The 18687-nt window shown below is 37.9% G+C and overlaps 1 protein-coding gene across 1 annotated transcript; it reads right to left on the reverse strand.

The window, feature by feature from the left end:
* Positions 1 to 626: 626 nt before the first annotated feature.
* LOC108678508 (coatomer subunit gamma-2) lies at positions 627 to 18399 on the reverse strand. Its single transcript, XM_018166956.2, has 15 exons — positions 18115 to 18399; positions 12669 to 12907; positions 11119 to 11238; positions 10530 to 10696; positions 9562 to 9691; positions 9137 to 9381; positions 8409 to 8800; positions 7971 to 8116; positions 6949 to 7155; positions 4342 to 4565; positions 3411 to 3558; positions 2862 to 3039; positions 2616 to 2710; positions 1410 to 1647; positions 627 to 918 (listed from the first exon to the last, which is right to left on the reverse strand). Exons 1-15 carry the CDS (start codon positions 18155 to 18157, stop codon positions 788 to 790), a joined length of 2703 nt encoding a protein of 900 aa, XP_018022445.1. The 5' UTR covers positions 18158 to 18399; the 3' UTR covers positions 627 to 787.
* Positions 18400 to 18687: the final 288 nt, after the last annotated feature.

Below are 18687 nucleotides of genomic sequence, written 5' to 3' on the forward strand. Positions count from 1 at the left end.
TAGCTGATACACTTGTAAAACTCGCTAATTATACAATTTCATACAAACGATAAGACTAATCAACTTCCTGGTTTTGGAGTCTGGATACAATTTCTTACACTTTTTAATCTTGATACCAGTATGCTACAGCCGCCTATACATTGCTTGAGTTTAGTGCGTGCAATAAAGTTCTTGCGATATACTGTGTTCTCCGCTTATATGCTTGATGTCTTCATTTATATTTGCTTTGCATTTTCTGTACGTTGTCATATTATCATTTTAAAGTTACTTTTTTTCTAATATCCTTAACAGTGAGAAGTAAGCCATTTCTCTTTCACGGTCTCAGCGTATTCTCACGTATGAATGATCAATAAAAAATAAATTCTAATAGGTTGGATAAATTTATTCTTGGGTCTTACTAATATTGCTGGATAAAACATGTCATCAGTCTAATGGCTTATGACCACCAAGGAATGTAATAGAAATGCAAACATTGCCTATCTGTAACAAGCAATTTTCCATTAACGACCGCATAGTAAATAATGAATTGGCGAGTCCAGTTTAATGACGTGGCCACCAATAACAAAGTTATATCCAACCTAGTCTTCTGATATCGCATGAAATAGGAAAAACTTATACAAGACAAAAGAAGTTGATACTATATATTTCGATACACAAAGATCCGTGGGAACAGCATGCAACCAGGCGATGAACGCCTCAGGCCAAAAAATATTGTATTTAAGAAGCAAATAGAATCCAATAAAAAAGAGTTTATAAAGTAAATGATAACAAGAGCGAACGTTTCCGTCTATCCCACGGCGGAGGCGATGACCTCTGAGACGGCGGGGTCTGTGGAGCGAACTGTCAGCTGCATCGCCACGCCGTCTGACAGCGCAAGCTTGGCACGCACCAGCACAGACTGTCCGCCGCGATATGTTCCTGCAACACATAACTACTCAAGCACCAGCACAGACTGTCCGCCACGATATGTTCCTGCAACGCAAAACAACTAAAGAATGCAAACAGCACAGTCCCTCATGGCGGTTTGACGGATCATGTAGAATGCAAACAAAATCTGAACGCAGGAACAGTTAAGGAAGGAGCATAGGGGAAATATTTGCCTACTGAATAAAGAAACGGTTTAAAGGGATAGCAATTATCATGTTGAGTTAGCGAGACTCGATGAACTATCTACTGGAGTCAAGAGCGCTTGAAGATGATATAAGATCTTTACAGCAACTTCTATCTTAGAAAAATTTCAAATTTGTTACACGTATCAACCAACAAATGTTAACTGCCGATAAACTCAACAATCGTTACTGAGGAATGCCAATAAGAATAAAACATTTCTGAGCATTGAAAGAAGGAAATAATTAATCAAAGCCATCTTTGCTCATATATGAAGGAGGAATATAATAATGAATTTTCACCTGCGAGGTATAAAGTGTGGGAGTTCTTGCCGTCTGGTACTTTCTCGGACCTGTCGCAGGGTTGCATGCCCAGGAAGTTGGTAACCTGAGTGACGGCCTCAGCAAGGGAGCTGAGGCTGGTGAGGGCGAAGGTGTCCTCCAGCTCCGAGCCTGGGCCGAGCTCCTCCCACGCCGCCGCAAAATTGCTCCGCTGGGCCGCACTCACATGGTCGCTCACGCTAATCTCGATGTCTTCCAGCTGCACACAGTTACATGAGCGGAGTTATAATGACAAAAATACACGTTTAAGCAAAATTATCAAACAAGGTTTCGAGTTCAATTAAATCAACAGGGTTTTTCAGACCTAACTAAAGTGAAGGCAACCGAGGATAAACTAATCTTGGAAATTTGCCGTTTTCATTCCAAGAAGATTAATGGAAATGGAGACTGTTAACTGATTAAGGAACTGTTTCCTGCGCACCTGGGACGACTACGGTCCTTTACTCAAATTACGACGCGATGGGAAAAATTCTTACTTCATTATACAGCAAGAAAAAGTTCTTTCATATCGCTATAACTACAAAAAGAGCCAGTAGCAGCAAAGATTTTACAATGCTTAACTCAAAAGATCGCTTATACAGTAGATGCTACCTACATCTACTGAATACAATAACCTTTTCATTCGATTCGTCAAGACCATAGCTCTAGGATTTATGCATGGTTTGACTTATATATGGGGGGAGGAGGGGCGGGGAGGGCAAAAATGTGGACAAATGAAAGGACGGGGAGGGGAAAATGTGGACAAACGCGCATAAAATAAAAAAGATGATGAAACGAAAATCGGGGCTCTGGAGCCGCAAGATAATTTAGTTACAAATCGAATGATATGTGTCTCGACATAGCAGCATGTGATTTGCAAAAGTCATAAGTTTTTTATAGTACCCCCCTTTTTGCTGTTTTCTTTATTTTCTGAAAAAAGAAATACGAGCAAATTGTTTTTTATTTTACATTTTAGGTACGTATGTGTGTAAAATTAAGTTTTTCTGTGACCGAAATGGTCCCCGTAGGAATAGTAATTAGGCCAGAATAGGCTAATCTTAGCTTATGGATAGTTATTATTATTGCAATTTATAATAAATTAGGTAATAATAAAAATTGCCAAAGGGTTTTATAACTAAGTAGTCAAAAGTTAGAGCGGAATGCCGCGACAAAATAAAGGAACTTTACCGTGTAGTCGTCGCCATAGCCATCCTCGGTCTCGGGCTCGCCGGTGATGGGGTCGCAGTCGCGCACTTGGAACTTCAGGCACGCGGTGAAGGTGCCTGGGCAGTCGAGAATAATTAGCAAACACTTTATTAGGAACTTCAGGCGGCAAAGTAAAGACTACAGTAGAAATAGTAACAGTTACAGTCGAGATCCTGACACGTACGTAGCTGATGCCGAGGCAGGAGTGAGGCGCATGGCAGGCCGTACCTGTGGTGCTCATAATGTCCTCAGGGATGGCGAGGAGCACGTAGCAGGTGCCGGGGCAGGAGTAGGGCAGAGAGGCGCATGGAAGGGTTTGCAGGATCTGCCAGTTGGAGCCGTCCTCCTCCACCACGACGCTCACGTCCTCCAGCAGTTGGTCGTTCAGTGTGTTGGTGCAGTCGAACTGCGCAAATGAAGACTTGTCAAGACCACAGACTTGTCTGATCGCACAGCTGTCAATAGTCATGATCATACAGGATGTATCAAAAAGAAACGACCATTTTCCAAAAAACTAGTCAGTTATACCTGATATATGCACCACCAACGTATTATTAGCAAGAGTAACTAACTATAATAATCTATAATAATTAACTATAGTAATCTATAATTTTCGGTAGAAACTTGTAATTAATAACCTTGAATGAAAAAACACACAAGCTTGAACAGAAATATTGTGTTAAAAGAAGATTGATTATCACAACATTGAGGAGACATATTGTCTTAAACATTGACACAACATTGAGGAGAAATATTATGTTAAAAGAAGACTATCACCTGCAGTATGATGTGTCCCAGGAAGGTATGCTTGACACAGCGCACCACATACTCCGTTTCGCTCTCCGTGAGCTCAACAGGCGCCGAGCTCTTGAACAGCGGCCCCAGACCCGCGAACGCAGGGATGGCCGCCAGCCGCTCAGCGTACCTGACAAACAAATCAGGGGACGTATTATGAAAAATATTCACGAGTTTGTTATTCCGTTAGCCTATCACTGAAGGTTTTGATAGCTAAACCCACCAATCATGTACGACTAAAAATCGGCCGCTACGTATACTTGTACAATGTGAGCTTATGCCGCTACATGTACTTAGTACATAAAATTTTTTTTACCTGTACATAAAATTTTTTTTTTGATATTATGACCCAAGATCACTAGCGAGTTAAGCTGAGAGATAGTCAAGTATAATTGGTCTTTAATGTTAACAAGTGTCCGTATAATGCGTGCAAAATTAACTTTTCCATACCAACGAAATTTTGTATTACCGTATGCAATTCTTAGGGAATACATTTGAATCGGCGATCTTTGTTGTTGTCACAAACCTCGCTTTCTGCACTAAAAGCCATTCAATTATATTCAAAACCATGAAGAGATATATAACAAATAGAAGTTTTTTTCGAGATAATTAATCTTCTACAGTCTACCTGAACTACGTAAAACTTGCTACGAGTCCAACTAAATGACGATGAATCTAGTATCCTTCGAGAATGGGAACATCATTTAAGAAATTTTCGAAATCAATCAAAATATTTCAATGCAAAATGACTGTTGGACACTGCACCACGAACAAATGATAATTAATATACTATAGTGCGATGACTTGTCATGCATGTTATATAATATACTATAATATACTATAATATACCATAATATACTATAATATACTATAATATACTATAATATACCATAATATACTATAATATACAGACTTGTCATGCATGGAGACGCTCCTCTTCTCCTGCTGGAGGGCGGGCACGGCGCTCGTGACGTCCTCGGGGCCTGAGATGGCGGCGGTGATGGAGGAGGCGGCGGAGGAGAGAGAGGCGGAGGCGGCGGGTGGCGGGGCGGCGGGAACACACGACGCGTCGAACGCTTTGGTCGTATCGCTCGACAGGTACGACAGCAGCGCCCGCTCCAGGCTCGACAATGAGTACTGTGCACGAGTCTTTTCATTAGAAGGCTTTGATAACGAGTAAAATTTAACAATTTTTTTTATTTCATTTAAAGAAGGCTTTGATGACGTGTAAAATTTTTCAGTAAATTTTTTCACAAGTAATGAGTACTGCGCACGAGTCTTTCATTAAAAGAAAGGCTTTGAAAGGTGAAGGTGGAAAAGGTGTAAAAAGGTTTGAAGGGAAAGGTGTACAATTTTTCAGTAAATTTTTCACAAGTAATGAGTACTGTGGATGAGTTTTTTTTCATTAAAAGAAAGGCTTTGATAACGAGTAAAATTTAACAAATATTTTCGTAAGTAAAAATAGGCCTGATTTAACTCAAATTATATTATCAGTTGTTGAGGTAGCGCGACGATTGTCGCAGAAAGAATTAAAAAAACAGGCAATTATCATAATTCGATTTTTGATTATTATTAATTTTATATTTGAAAATTATCGATTTTGCCAACACTGTGGCACCTGAAACCAAGTAAAATTGAGTGCTAGCCTCAGTTGCGAGTAACAACGTGACTGTGGAAGGGAACATTCTTTACCAGTAAGGGCTATGCAGATATACAGTCCCTTTGATTTGTAAAAGTTGGTAAATGAGTGAGACTTTACACAGATATCAAAGCTTTTTGCCCGTGTGGGTCATCCTGACCCAGTTTGTCCCAACAAAAGGTCATAATAGTGCTACGTCCGTTCTCTGCTGGTGCTGAGGCTGAGAAGCCGAGTATCCATTTGGACAATATGACACGTTAATTTTTTCTAAGTGAATCCTCAATTCACCAGTTGAATCAAACAAGCAAATTTCTCGCTGACTTTTGCACGTTGACATCACACATCTTCCTTTGTCAGTATTTTTTACTTACCGAAAAATAATCAAAATTAATTGATTAATTTAATAATTAAATTTAAATTAATTAATTATTTATTAATTTATTGATTAATTAATTATCAATTTAAATTAATTAATAAGTAATAATTTTATTTCTAAAAATATACCAAAACCCGTTTCTAACCAAAGTAGGTGTCACTATCTTCAAGGATCAAGACATTAAGACAGGCAAACTTCAAATACTGGATTATACTTTCAAAGAAGTATTCTAATTCCTTCAAAAAACTCAAAGATATTGCATATTATTTAACCATATCATTTTATTATTAAATTCATCATATTATGAAATAAAAACCTATATAATTACATATTGTAGGCATTTACCCCAATAAACAAATAGCAAAAAAGGTTGTGATGACAAATTCTCTATATCTCACCCAGAAATGATAACTGTACAAAATATGATATTCAAGTTAATGTTATTAACTGACACTGCGAGTATTGAACTGCAGCACTATCATTCATAGGAATGTAACTCACCTGTGAGCACAACGAACAGTTCAAGCAGGTTGTGTATGAGAACATAAACAAAGATAAGGACACGCGCACTAAAACAAGGTAACCTCACACAAACATACCGCGAACGAGACTTAATGTTGTCAGTACACGAGACATGCACAAGAAGACTAGGTAAGCTTGGTAAGCATGTCGGACGTTGCAGACCCAGATGATGCTGGAGGGCGATACGTTACCATAAGTACGTATCGTCCTTATGTACGTATCGTCCTTATGTACGTATCGTCCTTATGTACGTATCGTCCTTAGTACATCACCATAAGTACGTATCGTCCTTAATACGTCACCATAAGTACAGTGGGGGGAAATAAATATTCATACACTTGAAAAATCGTATTTTAATGTATGTAAGTACACAAACTTAACAGGAAAAGTGATTTAAATTATGTATAGAGAAATTGATGCTATTTTTGAATACAATGCGCCTCTATACATAATATAAATCACTTCTCCTGTTCAGTTTGTGTACTTACATACATTAAAATACGATTTTTCAAGTGTACGAATATTTATTTCCCCCCACTGTATGTATCGTCCTTAATACGTCACCATAAGTATGTATCGTCCTTAATACGTCACCATAAGTACGTATCGTCCTTAATACGTCACCATAAGTATGTATCGTCCTTAATACATCACCATAAATATGTATCGTCCTTAATATGTCACCATAAGTACGTATCGTCCTTAATACGTCACCATAAGTACGTATCGTCCTTATGTACGTATCGTCCTTAATATGTCACCATAAGTACGTAATTACGTTTCGTCCTTAATAAGTCACCATAAGTACATATCGTCCTTAATACGTAACCATAAGTACGTATCGTCCTTAATACATCACCATAAGTATGTATTGTCCTTAATACGTCGCCATAATTATGTATCGTCCTTAATACGTCAGCATAAGTACGTATCGTCCTTAATACGTCACCATAAGTCCCAGGTGATGCTGGAGGATAACTCACCATGGGCGGGTTGAGGATGCAGCGGGCGATGATGGCAGGGTCCCTGGTGGAGAGCACGGCGTGGTAGTAGGTGCTGCGGTCGCGCACTTCGTCTTCGGTGTCGAGCATGCAGCGCTGCAACAGCACCAGGATGTTGGGCAGCAGGTCTGGGCACTGCGCCCCGAACCGCGCCAGCACCGACACCGCAGCCGCCCGAACTGCCGCGTTCTGGAACACGAAACAGGAATGAGGGTTGGAATCCCGGCGTTCTGGGACATGAAACAGGGATGAGGCTTGGAATCCCTGCGTTCTGGGACATGAAATGGACATTAGAGATGCACTCGGTGCGTTCTGGAACACGGAACAGGAATGAGGGTTGGAAGCCCTGCGTTCTGGGACATGAAACAGGAATGAGGGTTGGAAGCCCTGCGTTCTGGGACATGAAACAGGGATGAGGGTTGAAATCCCTGCGTTCTGGGACACGAATGGAAATTATTGGAGATGCACTCAGTGCGTTCTGGGAATTGAAACAGGAATAGTAGTAGTAGTGTAGTAGTTTGTTTCTAGCACTACAAAAAATCTTTTTGAAAAAGTAAAAAGAGACAAAATAGCTGCGTTCTGGGACACGAAACAGGGATGCAATCGCTGTGTTCAGGAACCCAAAACAGGAATAAGGGACGCAATCGCTGCGTTCAGGAACCCAAAACAGGAATAAGGGACGCAATTGCTGCATTCTGGGACACAAAACAGGAATAAGGGACACAATCGCTGCGTTCTGGGACACAAAACAGGAATAAGGGACACAATCGCTGCGTTCTGGGACGCAAAACAGGAATAAGGGACGCAATCGCTGCGTTCTGGGACGCAAAACAGGAATCAGGGACGCAATCGGTCTCTGCTGATGAAGCATTCATGTTTCTCTGAGAAATGCAGATGCGCATAAATGGTCATAGAGTAGAGAAAGTTTTCGGTAATAGCCATATAATGAATGACCTGTAGATGAAGCTTACCTCGAGGATGACGCGGTTGTAGATGAAGCTTACCTCGAGGATGACGCGGTTGTAGATGAAGCGGATGTAGCGGGCGGGACGAGAAGTTCGTGGCCCCTCCTTGCCTAGCAGATGCAAGATGCGCACGGCCAGCGTCGTGTGCTCGCAGTCTTCAATGAACTCGCACAGATGATCCAGCCCTGAGAACGCCCAAAATTTTACTCTCGTGTAAGGAATAACAAAGTTTGGATGGAACTTTATAAACGTTGGGTTATAATTAAAAACCATACCATGATAATTTTTATGATCATTTCTACAACTAAAGATCAACATGACATCAATACACCAAGCAACACTAAGCTGTCATTGTATTTATGATAGTGGACGCAATATCGTCTTATAGGTCAGAATACCTGCCTTCCAAAGCATGTCAGCTACTAAAGCCACCCAATACTAAAACCATTTATAAATTTACATCATGAGATAACAAACCTTTCTCTTTAGCATCAGGATTATCTTCAATGATGGTGATGATAGTGGACGCAATGGCCTCTTTATAAGCCAGTCCCCCCTCATTCCTGAGCATGTCAGCGAGCTGCCCCATGAGAAGCGCCTGCTTGCGTGGGTATTGCAGGGCCAGAGACCGCAGCGCCTCCACCACCACGATCTTAAACTCGTCAGAGATATCGTTGAGGAAGGCAGCAATGGAGCGCATGAGGCGGTCGATGGAGCCCTCACTACCAGTTTTTAGGAGCGTCGTGATGGCCAGGGTGGCAATGGACCTGTTGACGTCCTGAAGCAGGTTCTCCAGGTCGAGGTTGCAGGCTGTCACAGCAGCAGGTTGCGTCATCGCTACCTTGCCGAGAGTTCGCACCGCTGCAAACCTGCACGCGAAGTGGAAACAACAGATGTGACCATATGCATGAGTAACTTAACTGGCACAGGTGCACAGATAGCGTGGTGAATTGATGAGAGCAACTTTCTCATTGGTGATCCTGTTTCTTCAAGATAGTGGTCAATATAGTGATTGATGAGTGACTACAGTGGTCCTGAATTGTAAGCGAGAGTTTAGGGCACAACCAAAAAGATCGGTCAGGCGCATGAAAGCTAAATTCTCTAATCACAGACAAGATAAAGATGGCCGCCATGTGTACTCGGGCACCGCATTCACTTAGGTTATAATCAGAGGTGATTAGGGATAGCACAGCCTCAGGGCCCACCTGAGAGTAGGTTTGGGGCTGGACAGGAAGAGCTGGAGCACGGAGATAGCAGTGACCAGGTCCCTGGAGGTGGTGGTGGTGGTTGTAGTGGTGGTAGCAGCGCTAAGAGCTACCACGGCATTGGCTGCTTCATACACGACCATCTCGGACTTGTGGCGCAGCATTGACTCCAGGAACTCCATGAGGTGGCTGCGCTCTCCAGCGCTGCTCTCTTCTTCTGCAATCAACTTCGCCACAATGCGGATCTGGCGAGGGATTCATTAATTAATGCTCTTTGAAGCCAAATGTTTGTATCTTTATGGCAATTGACAGTTGCCATCGTTGAAAAATCATTGATAGTTGCCATCATTGACAGAAGGAATAAACATTAAACTTTCAATAAAAAAAAAACAAAATAGACTATTCTTTTCAGTAGCAGGACTCACCAGCAAACAAATGGCATACGGGGAACGCATGCCTGAGCTGATGAGCTTGGAGACCATCTTGGTGACCGCAAGTTTGTCGCTCTTGCGAATCTGGTACAGCATACCAAGCCCGTGGTACTGCACCATCACACTGCAACACATCACATTGTTAATCACACTGCAACACATCACATTGTTAATCACACTGCAACATATCACATTGTTAATCACACTGCAACACATCACATTGTTAATCATGCTGCAACACATCACATTGTTAATCACACTGCAACACATCACATTGTTAATCACGCTGCAACACATCACACAGTTAACCACACTGCAACACATCACACAGTTAACCACACTGCAACACATCACACAGTTAACCACACTGCAACACATCTCATCACACAAACCATGAATGTTCAGTAGCCTCTTGCAATGCCATGAGAAATGCTGGATAGTCAACAGTAATGAACATTAAACAAGGACAAGGATGAGCGTTTCATCATGATTCTCTCAACAGTCAGATTTATATCACTAGTCAGTTAACAATGAAGGAACGCATACGCCGAACTCTGGTGATCTAATAGCCTGTGCAGAAAAATAGACACTTTTCTGTCCCATATGAAAGGCAGAAACTAAATTCAAATTTAAATTTTATATTTATGATAGATATTTTCTATTAGAAAACAGTCAGTTATTTAACGGGCATTTCCTTCACACATCAAACAAATGATAATGTCTTAAAACTGTTTAAGCTATGCTACATAATTACTATATGTAGTATATGAGTTGGTCTACGTATATGTAGTATATGAGTTGGTCATATCTACGCTATGGTCATAAGGAAACTGTAGCTAAATTTTAGCTAAAACTTTCAACACTATATCCCTTTGATTATAAAATAAATAATGTACAACCAGACGCGAGCAGCATACTCGGCCACCCATCTCCAGACCCCACACTGCACATCAGCAGCCTACTTGTCGCTGTGGACGGCCTCCTGCACCTCGGCCACCCATCTCTTGACCACATCAGGCGAGTGCTGGGCGATGTGGCGGCAGCTGACCAGCGCTGCGCTACTCACGCCCGACGTGCGGTCCACCATTGCCTGCTTCATGTAGCGCTCGACCGCCTGCAGCATTGATGCCTGCATACAAAAAAAACACTAAGATTCGAAAAAAACAATACCCAATTACAAACAATGCCAACCAATTACTCATAACATTAGTAACCGCCTGCAGCATTGATGCCTGCACACAAAAAAACTGCTGTAACATTCATAAGCAAGCAATGCAATGAGACTCGAGAGCATTTACATCTGTGTATTGCTGCATCAATTAGGTACTCATAACATTAGTAATTGCAAGTTCACCAAGAATTGCAAGTTCTGAGGTATATTTACCTTCTTTTTTGTTTTGCATTTAAATTCTTAACAAAAGAATAAATTTGAAGCAGCCTCAAGCTGAAGACAATTGTAGGTCATTAGCATCAACACAAATCATCACTAACAAACAACACAGAGCTTCACTAACATCAGTGATACAACACACAACAGAAAGCACCACTAACATCAGTGATGCGGCACAGGGCTCGGATAGCTGAGGCTCGGTACTGGTCCTCCCTGCCTGTCATGTCCTTTGTCAGAGACGACGTCACAATGATGGTGTCCTCCGCAACACTGCACAGCTCCTGTCATCAACACAAAAATACATTGATGTCTTCAACAAAAAACTTTACAAAATTAAATTGAAAGGCAATTTTAATCCATTCCTGAACAGCAAATATATTTGCTAAATAAAATTTTACACAAATTCCAAGTAATACCTTTATTCTAATGCAGGGAATTATCGTTTGAAAAGCAATTAACATTCTTTACAATATTGCAATTTTTTAAATAAATTTTTTTTCAGCACTTCTACACATGTGTCTACAAATAAGATTTTCAACTGACAAATTTTTTTCATGAGAATGAGGTCAGATAAAAGATCAAGTTTTCATTAATCCTATACAAAGCTTTCCATTTATCCTACTAATGCAGTTTGTTAATTATAATAAAGCTAACCACTAATTCTACTTAACCCTTTCACGGGTAAGTTACCATATATGATCACTTGAAATCGCATCGCAAAAAGCCTCACCACGGCTTCCTGTTTGTTTCTGAGGCATCCTTATAATGCCTCAGTCAATCACTAATTATCTGACCATCATTCTATCTATAGCATCACCAGCTGCAAAGTCCACAAATTGAAATATGAGCATTTAAATGAAGGTTTTGACTCGGACAATGGAACTGACACTCTTTCCGCATTTTCTTCAAAAGGTGGAAGTATCAATATATATATTTATTTATTTTGGCAACTTGATTAAATTTAATTAAATTAAATTTTTCTAATTTTTCATTTGCATAAACTGAATTTTAATTATAAAGAAAAATTTTGTGTACTGACCACATTTATTGGATTCTTCAAGTGCGATTTAAACCTTCAATAGGCAAAATTTGCAAAAATTCATATAAATCAATATATTGTATAATACTTCTTACTTTCTTGAGATGGTTTCTGAAAATTTAATTTCTGGATATTTCAATGCTTGCCCGCTAAAGGGTTAAATAAGCTTTTGATTAATTATACGCAAAAGGTTTTATTAATCCTCCATTCCTTCTACTTTTCAAGATAAAATGTATCAAAATATTCTGAGATATGCCTTATTAAAAGTAGCTAATATACCCCACTTATTTAAGTAATAATAATTGACCAATCCAATATCCTTTGCCAACAAAAAGCAAATAGAACAAGGATTTAAATTAATAATAAGGAAGAGCAGAAATTTTTGGTTACAATGTCACCAGTTTAATGGAGATAAATTTAATGAGAAATTTACTAATAATATTGCTGAGGTTGAGAAGGAAGAACAAGAACAGCAGTAAAATACACATACCGGTAACAAAATTTTAAATCTAGATAACATGTGTCTGATCTTGTCCAACAACTTCAACATTGAATGGCTGCACAACACTGCAATAAATATTAAAGATGAGGAGATGAACATATGATGCTCCTGAACATTAATGCAAACATATTTTCCTATCCAGAATTTTTCTTGACATTTCAACAACCAACCTTGATACCCAAGTAGACAAGTCGCCTGAGGATGATGTCATTGCTCTGGAATAGTTTAGTCATGGCAAAGAAGACATCTGTGGCTTCCTTGGTGCCAAGAGTTTCACCCTGGTTCAGCAAGTACAAGATCTTGGTCAGGACATGAGTACTGCGCTTCACATTCACTGGTGTCTCATTGAAGACCCGGGCCTCCTGCAGCACAGATGTCTTGTCGCTGCACTGGTAAGGGTTTGACCCTCCTGAAATAAATATTTTGAATGAGCATTCAATAAAAAAGTCTCATTTAATGATAAAAAAAGAGGTTGAATCAGTAATAAGCAATTAAGCAATGCCTGACTTAGTGGCTGTGAGATTTCCAGTTCAAAAGAACCCAGGCTTGCAGACAAATGACAATTTCACTTGGTCCATTGGGATTTGCCAAATTTCTCTTGTAAAGATTAAGAAAACTATGTTTGCCAGTAATTTTCAAATAACCAATAGAACAACTACTTTTATCAGTAATTTTCTGATGATTTTGCCAAATATTACAGAATTTATAACAAGCAATTAAAGTACAAGTTGAATAAAAATAATCAAAAACACATTATAACATTCTAAATTACTGCTTAATAAAGAAAAATATTTTTGTTCCTATTTCTGGGTGGGTCCTAACTAAAAAATTGGCACCCATGAATGCAGCAAGAATGCCTGTACCTGTGAGGCTGTGATCAATTTCACCCAGTCCTATTGCTCTTGACTAATTTTTCTAGTAAAAACTAAAAAAAATCATATATGTTTGTCATATTTTCTTAAAATTCTCTACAAAATTATAAATTTTTGTTCAACTTTTTTTAAGAAAATTAACCTTTAACTTCTGTCATGAACCCAGGCCCCTTAACCTCCAAAGAATAAACCCTTTAGCTTTAGTCCTGACTTGATCAATCATAGAATAAACTGTAGATTATCAGTAGCCTAGATAGGTAAGGTTAGGCCTTCTGCACCCCACTGTGCAGAGAGTGGATGAATATTGCAAGATCTTTGGCAACGCTTCAGTAGCAAAATTTATGCCTTCAGAAAATCTTGCCGACACATTTAGATTGAAATTCTTTCATTTAATATATTTGTCAGTCTTCGGCCAACTATTTAAAAAAAGTAAGGTTTATTAGAAATTTTACCGATTCATGTTCCATTTAATTGAAATTATGTTCCGTTTTACTGTAACGGAGACCTTAGAGATTAAGTTTGATTAAGTATTGATTTCGAGAGAAGTTTTGAAGCATTAGGGGCTCAACTTTTGACTGGCTTATGTGATACGGAGGTGACTCAAATGGTGTTCTAGTACTGTATTGCCCGCAGTGACCAGAGTGCAATTTCACTTCCTATCATCTTTTTGAATTAATGCATGCTATGGGCCCTCTATCAAGTTAATGCATGCCACGTTACTATTTGGTCTGACCCAACTTTAAGACGTCTCTGACGCATTAATTAAACTTGGCAGTATTGCCGGCTTTCGAGCCTATTAACTTTACGCCCTGTGGCGCTTTAACCTTATTAACTGAGTCACGTTGGGTCGACCTGTCATTTATTAATATACTAACCTTTGCACTCAATTGCACTTTCAAAACACCTACCTCTAAACGGCTTTCATGCCACTTCTCAATTTACCCCAGCGGTAATAAATTAGAAGGTTAGTCTTGAAATATTTATTCTTAACTTTGCATAATTTGATCAATATATCATGATCCTCATAATGATTAATAGCATATGATACAATAGCAATTATTCCATCAATCTAATCTTGGTTCGTAACTGTTAATTTTACAGTATAACCTCCGTTGCACCTCATACGTCGCATCTCTTTTGCCGTGTTTTGTGCCTCCAGTGCAGCCAGCGCGACATTATTTGTGCTGTACGCGTTATTTCATTTGAGGTTAGATTGGGAATATGCGTTCACTATCAAGTTTTATACCGCTGAATTGGAATTTCTGAGCATAATTGATCAAATCGTTTCTCAAGCTTTGGCATTCATTAAGTAAGGTTTCTTTTTCTAATTTCAGTTTCCTCAACTGCATCCACTACAGTTCCGGTTTTCTACTTCTCTGGATCCGAAGCTTATTCTTTGGAGTTTCAATAAAATTGTTAGCAGTTATGTTTGTATAAATTCCTTACAGGTTTCCGGTATGTTGGATTGATCAGTAGGTATGCAGTGAAGCTTGTCCGGAAATCAGTTGCAATGAGTTCCCACCAAAAAAATGTAAACATCAAGTTTACGATTACGTAGTTGCGGTCACATTAGAGTGGTCAGACTGCATTATCACATGTTCAGTTGACACTTGCTGTACAATCGGACTGTTTTTAGGGTAAAATTAGTTATTTGGAGTAACACGTGCATGCAACCTTGTAAATAAGTTCATGGCTTGTAAATAGTTTTTCATTACTCAGCATAAATGGCTTTTCATTAAAAATTACCCAGCGACGCATCTTAAAATTACCCGGCAACGCTTAGGGCTTAAAAACCCATATATTGGCAATGCTGCTGTTGCTGCATCAACCCTCTGCACCATGGTCTGCACCCAGGCCAGTGCACCCTAAATAATCAGTGTGGAATTCTGTATAGGTAATATATTCTCATGTCAATATAAGAAAACGTATCGAAATACCAACCCTACCACCGCGTTACACCACCTTCCACTGCAATGAAAATTGATGAACTGAGCTCATTAGAACTGCTGTGCTTCCGAAATCACGCATGGTTTGAAATCCAATCCCTTGTTGCCAACAACTAATCAAGTTAACTAGTCGTTTATCTGTAGGCTAGCGGACACATTTTTGCAATGAATTACGTTCTAAAATAAAAATAAAACACATCCAGCTTTGTAAAAAATTCTCACGATTGGATAACACCCACAAAGTTTTCTATTTCACATATAATTATGAGGTAAACTGCTACTCTTTCACTGCGTACATTCACATGGTGTTTTCTGTTTTATTATCACAAGACGGTGTCACACATTTATGTTTTGGTTGTGTCTAGTTTGATTTCACAATAAATAGATTTGATTCACATTCCATTCTGAGATTTAAATGATTGAAAGTTTTTTTTTTAATTAGAAAAACCTATTTATACATTCCAGATTTGAATTTTTTCCATTTTTTGCCCTATTATGTTGAATTTATCTCAATAAATTCACTTCAAATTCTGAATGATTTCGTCTGCCATCCCGCGTTTTTGAACGTTTTGTGTCTTTTAGAAAATTTTCGTTGTTTAACATGGAAAACTATTTCATTATATAAAACATAGAGCACGTACCATATAGTGCATTAATAATACAATTTAATTCAATAAAAATTAATTTTTAATTTAAAAAATATAATCAGATTTTTAATTCAACATTTTTCTAATAGAATTTAATTCTACAGCATGTACCATCTAGTGTATTAAATAATAAATTTTGATTTAGTAAAATTTAATATTATTTAATTTTTTAATTTAATTTAATTCTACAGCTTCAACCGGTTAAAATGAGCATCATAGGAATCAAAGTGAAACTGTCTTTCATACCGTACATCACAAATTGAATGACATTGGATGTATTTGATAGGTATTTAATTAATCCTGTTTATATATAAGAACAGAAATGACGCTTCTATTTCAGAATGATAATGGAAATGTTCCAACTATTTCAGAAACTTTTCTTGAATACACTTCCGAAAACTAAAGTTCTGTAATCAATGGAGTCTTTGAAATGACAACATCCTTCAATTTAAAATTTTTAGCTATAAGAGTAAGATGTCATTTGTCAATATGAGGAGCATTCATTTGTCATTCCTGAGGAGCTGTAGGAAAAAATTCTTTGTTTTTATGTAAAAGAATGTTTTTCAATTAAAAGAAATGCAATACTTGATTTTTGGAAATACGATGTTAAAATTAACGATCCATATTAGAATTCAATAGACATTATGATTTCAGAATTATCTTCAAAAAGTTTGTTGTTGTTCATTTGATCAGAAGTTTTTGTTTGTTTGATCAGAAGTTTTTGTTCATTTGATCAGAAACAGAAAAAGTTTTCGTTCGTTTGATCAGAAACAACATAATTATTCATTCTCTTGCACTAGGTATACAAATGATTAGTTAATTCGTATACAATCGTATACAAATTAAGTACAATTGATCAACCCGCTAGATTATGCACCGGCAGCGGGAAAGAAGCTAGGTACCTATTTAATTCAGTAGCACATTAGCCAACGTGATATGTACTATGTAGTTCTGTTCGTCTGAACTCTGAATTGCGTGTTTGGTGTGCATGATAGAAAACTCTGCTTTGCAGCATAGTTATAATTACTTAATGAAGTTTAGTTTATTGCGGTCAACTTAAGAGACAAATTTTCAACTAACTAATACTTTTTTATAAGTCTAATTTTAATTGTTGAGTGAAAGGTGCAGGTTTACAACTTCCAAGTGATTAGGTAGTAGGTACTTTATAGAAACTGAGCAAGTTAGCGTATGTGTTTTAAGCCTTTAAGAAGTTCATTTTTTGCCTCAAATAACCATGTTGGATAGAAAAAGTGGTCTTGGTTGATCAAAATAATATATGAACCTTTGAAATTAGAATTCCATCCTGAGTCCCTAATTGGAAATTTTGACACAAGCCATTTGTAAATGGGACAAAAAATGCTTGTAAATCTAGTTAATTTCACCTATTCAATTGGCTTTTGCCTTTCAACTAATTTCTTTGGTCAAAAATAACAAAAAAAGGTAATTTTTACCTCAAATTTTCAAAAATTACCTGTAAACTGGTTATTCTTATCTGTAATTTTATAGACTTCTGTCAGACATTCCAAGTTCTACACTAGATATTAGATTCAACCTTAGACAAAAAAAACTTAGAATTAGCCCCACCAATAACCAATAAACCAATACAGATTAGGTAATTAGGCTAGGAAGAAATCTTGGGCAAAACAATAGACTATAGACTGAGTATAGAGCAAATCAATGATCTTTGATAAAACACAAGAGAGAATAGGTATGAGACCCTATAATAGGATATATAAAGTTTTTTTTTGTGCTAGAATATTATGCCCATAAATTGAACAATCATACAAACATTTAACTTGCATATATCCCAGAACCAATACACAGACAACTTCTGAGGTTTGCAAGACTTGCACCAAATTTAATGTGTTAACAATTAACATACAAAAAAAGCACTTGTAATCAATAAACATACTTTTGACAAGTTTTTTTCAATTTATCTTTTTCCATTTTTCAATTTATTTGGAGTCTTTCAATTTTTTCCATTTTTCAATTTATTTTTTGAAGGCTAAAACTTTCCGAAGATTTATAATACATTTTTTGACAGCGCCTCGCCACTCCATTCCCAAACACTCCAACAGCACATACAAATACTTCCCTTAACAGTCGAACATAATGTATTCATTTTATATATGAAATTACTTTTAATCTTACCATGTTCTTCGTCTTTCTTCATTCCGTGAACTGATATCAGCATAAATTTGTACTTGTAGACCAAAACTCTTTGGAGCGGCAAGGGTATTGTTTTGATCCTGACACGTCAGATGGTCGTCTTTAAAATATGGAAAACGCAAGACATTATATCATCATAATTTGAATATATTCCACAGGGTGCTAACTTTGTTGATGTAGGACGAGTTTAATAGGTTTTACAATTAAAAACTTTTGTTACATCGCTTCATTAATATCCTCTAATACACGAGATATTGTTTCGCATTTTGTAAATGTTTCGGTTAATGCGGCACAATTGGAGCAGTGAGTTGCGCGTTCGAGACCGCAAAATGCTGAGAATGTCCTGCGATGTTAACATCTCTCACTTCTCTATCTAGTTTATGTATAAACAAAATCAAGCCGGAAAACACATGGAGAAATAAATACGCGGATACTTGCTAGCAATTATGCCATTTTTTTTATTCTATTACAAAGTTGCAATGAAATAATTTAGAATCGGCGACAGGCCTACGGCCTAATAAACGCTAAAAACCGCTATATTATTACACAAATTTA

Source organism: Hyalella azteca, unplaced genomic scaffold (genome assembly GCF_000764305.2).
Source record: "Hyalella azteca isolate HAZT.00-mixed unplaced genomic scaffold, Hazt_2.0.2 contig1881, whole genome shotgun sequence".
In the NCBI taxonomy this organism is placed as follows: domain Eukaryota; kingdom Metazoa; phylum Arthropoda; class Malacostraca; order Amphipoda; family Hyalellidae; genus Hyalella; species Hyalella azteca.